General features: G+C 52.6%; 1 protein-coding gene across 1 annotated transcript in view; it reads left to right on the forward strand.

The window, feature by feature from the left end:
* Window positions 1–6,138, forward strand: part of cped1 (cadherin-like and PC-esterase domain containing 1) — a 37,220-nt gene that overhangs the window by 14,849 nt on the left and 16,233 nt on the right. Inside the window, 13 exon segments of the mRNA XM_067255013.1 lie at window positions 57–162; window positions 937–1,134; window positions 1,310–1,414; window positions 1,584–1,729; window positions 2,014–2,075; window positions 2,386–2,395; window positions 2,682–2,730; window positions 2,732–2,794; window positions 2,796–2,869; window positions 3,448–3,460; window positions 3,462–3,492; window positions 3,495–3,593; window positions 3,596–3,624. Coding sequence (XP_067111114.1) covers window positions 57–162; window positions 937–1,134; window positions 1,310–1,414; window positions 1,584–1,729; window positions 2,014–2,075; window positions 2,386–2,395; window positions 2,682–2,730; window positions 2,732–2,794; window positions 2,796–2,869; window positions 3,448–3,460; window positions 3,462–3,492; window positions 3,495–3,593; window positions 3,596–3,624 — 985 coding nt within the window.

Genomic DNA, 6,138 nt, shown 5'->3' on the forward strand with positions numbered 1-6,138 from the left:
AAGGAACAGCCTGGCTCACGGAGACACAGCGCAACGTCGACATGACGCCATCACAGCCCCGGAGATGCTGAAGGCGACCTCTCTTGCAGATGCCTCCTGTGTTTCCAGTTGATGACGTTCACCCTGCAGTTCGGTGGCTCCCTTCTGCCTGCCGTGGTGAAGGTGAGAGAGGGTGCCCTTTCCTCCCAACGTCACCACCTGTAGCCTGGCTCCTCTGATGGCGTTACTCAATACAGCCACTAGGGGGAGCCAGATCCACAGGGATATTTCTGCTGTTCGGTACGGGGGTGTTTGATTACATTACTGGAGAGGCAAGTTGATTCATTATTACTGTATAGGGGGAGAGCAGACAGTTTTTGACTGTTGTGTGACAGGCCCAGGTGGATACACACACGCCTGCATGTGTACACACACACACACACACAGACAGCTGGGTCATTAACCTAGTCATGGTAATAAAACCCATTACACTCAGTGACCTTTCTGGAAGTCTCTTTAAGTTGGTTTGACCCTCGCTAAGATTCCAGACATGGCCCCTGTTGGTTTTCACCGCTCCCGAGAATCGCTCCCGTTTGGTCCCTTTCTCCCAGATGCCACTGTTCTTTGATGTGGGCTTGATCCTGATCAAAGGATCGACTCAAAGCTTAACTCTGAACATCCTCTTTTTTTGGTGACTTTCATGGATAGGACAGGATTGTTAAACCAGCGTTCGTTAAATCGTGTTGAGGTGCTCCATGCTGCCACTAGAGGCCGGGATACAGTAACGCAAACTCCAGAAATTCCAGAAAGTTCTTCACAGACTGGGTCGAGACAGTTGTCAAGGTTACAGTACAACACGGGCCACTCATCCTCAGTCTGTTTGACGGCAGACGTTTTTTTTTTTTACTGTTTATAACTGGTCACCGTGATATGTGTGTGTGTGTGTCCCTTCCGCAGGCTGAGGTGGACCTCCACTTCGAGGGGCTAAAGGACCCCGGCTTCGACGGCCAGATCACCAAGGAGCTCATCCTGGAGGACGTGCTCCACTTCCTGCTCCCGGCGGCGCCGCACGGTGCCGGGGCCAGGTCCCGCATCCCCCCGGGGACGCCCCCCCGCCAGACACGGACGCTCGCACGCCCCTCTCCCCCAGACACGGTACGCTCGCAACGCCCCTCTCCCCCAGACACGGTACGCTCGCACGCCCCTCTCCCCCAGACACGGTACGCTCGCACGCCCCTCTCCCCAAACCCCCTCACATCTCCCAGAACTGTGCCGGAGACGCGACGTTCAGACTGAGCCTGAGGACTGTGTTGTCTCCTGTCTCTGGTAGTACGGTGGCTGCACGGGGACACAACGGCCTCCGTCTCCCGAAGAGGAGATTCTCCTTCTGCTCCAGTTCCAGACACAGTTGAAGACGCCAGGGTCTTTCGAGCTGGTAAACCTTCTACGCGACGAATGAACTTTACTTCCCGTTGAAAAGGAGTCGATTGAGGACGTCAGTGATTTTATTCACTGGTGCTTCCTCCAGTTTGTAAAGGAAGATTGTGTAGAAGTGTCCTGGGTGTGTGTTCCCAGAAGCTGTGTGTGTGTGTGTTTGTCGGCAGCTTCATCCATCAGCTCCTCCCGGCCACGGGCCTCCCCAGGCTGACCTCCCCCCGCCCCTGCCTGCCGGGGCAGAGCATTCTGGGAGGACGTCTCGTCTCCCCGCGCTGCTGGACGGGATCCGCTCCTACTACGGCCAGAGGAACCAGTGAGATGCTCGCTCACTCACTCACTCACTCACTCACTCACTGACACATTACTCTCAATCGACCTCCTTTCCCACTTACACATGAACAATCAGTCTGTGGTGTCAATCACTCCTCCGGAGGTAGTCCACGCCTGGCTCCTGCAGATAGACGCTGACCCGTAGCGGGAGACATTGACCCCCCAAACAGAGGCAGGGACACGGAGGAGGGAATCCAACAATCCCAACACAACTTTGTCTCAGTGTATAGCATGGCAGATGTGTCAGTTTGTCCATGTGTCCCACAGGCTCGACAGCACAGGGACGCGTAACGAGGAGCCAGGAGTCCACGTTCTGCCCGGAGACAGAGGTTAGACGCTTCTTATTGGCCGGACAAAAGCTAGACAACACGGGCCATCATGAAAAACACCATGAAACAGACAACACACTGCAGTTTGTTGTCTGTTCATGGTTAGAGTGGTGAGATGATCTGTTGGGACCGGAGGCCTGCCAGGTCTGTGTGTGTGTGTGTGTGTGTGTGTGTGTGTGTGTGCAATGATAAAATAAAGCCTTCACTTGGCTTGTACACCACATGTGTAGACCTCAGGGTGCTGCTATTAACATTCCTGTGTGTGTGTGTGTGTGTGTGTGTATGTGTGTGTGTTGGACATGATGTTCAGGACAGTTCCTGTGAGTGATTAACAGTTCTACTCCCTGTGCCGCAAATTGCATAGTTGTGTGTGACATGTTGTGTGAATCTGCTTCACTTGAATCTCTTTGATTGAAGATAATGGGCATCCCACGCCCTCAACATAGACAAACACACACTGTTACAGTATGGTGCCAAAGTACAGTAACTATCTTACAGTTTATACAGATTGTGGATAATGTTTATTTCTCTCTCCTCCTCCTTTCCCTCTCTCCCACTGTCATCCTCCCTCCCAACCCCCCCCCCCCCCCCCCCCCGTTCCTCCAGATGGCTGTGGGGACCCTACCTCAGGCAGCTGTACACGGACCCCCTCCTCACTCCTGAGCCCCCCGTTCAGCCCCGGGGTGAAGGTGTACCGGGCCGAGGTCCCCTTCGACGTTGGTGACGCTCCGCATCCGTCCCCAGCCCGCCGGACGCTCCTGCCGCGTCCACCTGGACGAGCACGGAGGACCAAGGTCACCCCCCCCCCCCCCCCCCGTGACCTTTCACCCCTAACCATGGAGCCTGGCCTTGTTAGGACGCGGCTCCCACTGTTTAGCAGACTGTGTGTGTGTGGGTGTTTGTGTGCGCAATTGAGAAATTCCTGATTTGGGTCAGCGTTGGCGTGTGTGTATAGCGTGTCGGCGTGTGTGTGTGTGTGTGTGTATAAGGAAATGATTTGTATATTTCACTCTCCTTCCCATGTCAGCACACAGAGTCAAGCCAATCCCTGATTAGCGCCTGTTTTACTCAATAGCGCTGATGTCAGAGATCGACCTCTGTTAGCCCCCACGCCCCCCCCACCCCCCACCCTCCCTCCACCCAAACACACACACACCACAAACATTCTACACACACACAAGATCACATGCCAACTGCTAAGAATGACTTCTGGCATTACTGTTGGGGATTAACACATAAGCCCCTTTGCCCCTTTGTCACCAATATGATGATGGTGTGTGTGTGTGTGTGTGTCTTGGAGCTTATCTATCATGTCTAGCCCTCATCCTCTTTTGCCATGTTTCTGAGAAGCTCCTCTGATCTCCCTCCACAGGACGGCCAACTACCCCCGTCGGCCTTGGCAACAGCCGAATCAACATCCTGTGACGGACGAGGCCGCGACCGAGTCTGGGCCGCCCGTCGTCATGACGATATACACCCTGCACATGTACCGCGAGAGCCGGCCCAGCCTGCCCATGTTCGGGAGCATGTGACCTGCGGCTTTGTGCAGGTACTGTAGCCATGCGCACGCACGCAAGCACGCACGGCAGGCACACACACTAACACCGACCAGCCCTCAAAATGGAACAGGCCGACATACTGGACTGGCTATTAATTTTTTTTTTTTACATCTGTCTGTCTAGCTCTCTCTATCTCTCTCTCGGCCTTTCTCTCTTTCTTTTGTCTTTCATTCTAATATGAATAGATGTGTCTTCAAGGTTGTGAATGTGGAAATTATATATCATATATATGATAAATATATCTTATTCTATTTACCTTTTGCGAATGTTCCGCGCCACACAGAGCTACGTTTGAGAGAGCTGTTGTTGTTGTTGCGAGGTGTCGTTTGTTGACAGCCTGAGACCGCGCAAAACCAAAAGGCGACTATTTCCAGCCAGCGCCATCCAGAACGAGACGCTCCGCCGGCTTTCCAAAGCCGGCGGACGCTCTTCAATCTGCGGTGGGAGGAAGTGCCGGTGGGTTTACGGGCACCTGGCACGCCAACCACCCTCGACCGCACGCACGGAAACGGAAAGCCAACCAATGAGCTCGCTCGGCAGGGAAACGTTGTTTGCCTCGTCAGCATTTTGGCTTGAGGGCTTCGCTGGGCGGGTCTCTTCACCAGAGTGTCGCCGCCAGGGCCTGGTTGATGTTTGGGCCGGTTCCTGTGTCAGGGGCTGTCATGGAGCACAGTTAGTTTGCCTGGAGCTGTGGTTCGGGATTACAGATTGTGCATACTCCATTCTCAAGCCTTCGTCCAGGGAGAGAGAGAGACAGATGTTTTGGGGTGTGTGTGTGGGGGGGGGGGGGGGGCGTTTAGGGTGAAGAAAATATAACAGATATTTTGCAAATTGATCTCTAAGCTCTGGGTCAATCCCCCTGGATCATTTGCTGCTGTTGTGCAGAAGTTTGGAGCAACTCTCACCCTTACTTGACACATCGATTCGTCCCCATGTGTGCACGCACACAGACACTGTCTCTCTGTCTCTCTGTCTGTCTGTCTGTCTGTCTGTCTCTCTCTCTCTCTCTCAGTTATATATATAGCTGCATACTGAACATTTCCCATAGTAAATTGTGTGAAGTGTGTGTGTGTGTGTGTGTGGTATGCTAGCTATGTGGCTTTGGTGTGGGAGTGTACGTGCAGCCCTCCTCCCCAGCTCCTCCTCAGGGTCACAAAGACATGTCTGGTGTAGACAGCCTACCCTGCTCACCAACCCCAACCCTGTCCACCAAGCCTAGCCCCAACCCTGTCCACCAAGCCCTAGCCCCAACCCTGTCCCCACCTAGCCTAGCCCCAACCCTGCCAACCCTGTCCACCTAGCCTAGCCCCAACCCTGTCCACCTAGCCTAGCCCCACCCTGTCCACCTAGCCTAGCCCCAACCCTGTCCACCTAGCCTAGCCCCAACCCTGTCCACCTAGCCTAACTCCAACCCTGTCCACCTAGCCTAACTCCAACCCTGTCCACCAAGCCTAACTCCAACCCTGTCCACCTAGCCTAGCCCCAACCCTGTCACCAAGCCTAACATTAACTCTCTTCGCTGTACCATGCACTTCCATTCTGAACCCTTGCCCATTACGCCATTGTATACTGAAGTTCCGCGTACATTCACTCTCTCTCTCTCACACACACACACACACACACCACACAGCTGGTGACCTCCTTAGCGGGAACTGGGGGATCACAGGTGGTGTGTTGAGCACATCATAAGAATGTGGTTGTCATGGTTTATTCCAAATGCACACACACGGCCACACACAATGTCTGTCGAGTTTCTGTGCCAAGATGACCCCACGGCCTTACAGGGTCATAGGTGTGTGTTTGCGTGTATCGGAGTAGTTCCATCCTTTGTTTCACAGGCTTGTAGTGACTGCATCAATCGAGGCCTCTGATTTCCTCAAGCGATCGCAGATGATAAGGATTACTACAGCCATGAACCATGAAGACTTCATCCTTTCCGTTGGTACTGTCGATTGAACAAACACACACGTACGTTTTTATGACACAGCTGAACGTGCATGCTCACATACAAACAGACGCATGTACGAACACACGGATACTTAGAAACATGCGCGCGCAGCGCGTGCACACACACACAGGCGCTCCCGTGCTCAGACTCAGTGAGATGGACCCAGTCACGGCCGGCCCATTAACCAGGCTGGCTGTGGAAACCATTAACCAAAGCCAGACAGGGCAAGGTGGCACACTCAAGGAGGAATGCTTTTGAAGCATGAATTCAATTCTATTATCATTATCGACCTTGTTTTTTCCCCCTCGTTAAAACACGTGTATTTTCTTGTTCAAGGATACTTCAATTCCTCATTTGTGTGTATTTGTGCCGAATGTCCTGTGCAGCCTGTAAGTAAGTAAGTAAGTAAAACTTTATTTATATAGCACATTTCATACAAGAATTGTAGCTCAAGGTGCTTTACATAAAATCAATAAAAACAATAATACAAGTGATAAATAATTCAAACAATAATAAAAATCCCAATAAGATCTCTGTTCAAGAGAGAAAACAACTT

The sequence above is a fragment of the Osmerus mordax genome, chromosome 17 (assembly GCF_038355195.1).
Source record: "Osmerus mordax isolate fOsmMor3 chromosome 17, fOsmMor3.pri, whole genome shotgun sequence".
NCBI classification, from domain to species: Eukaryota; Metazoa; Chordata; class Actinopteri; order Osmeriformes; family Osmeridae; genus Osmerus; species Osmerus mordax.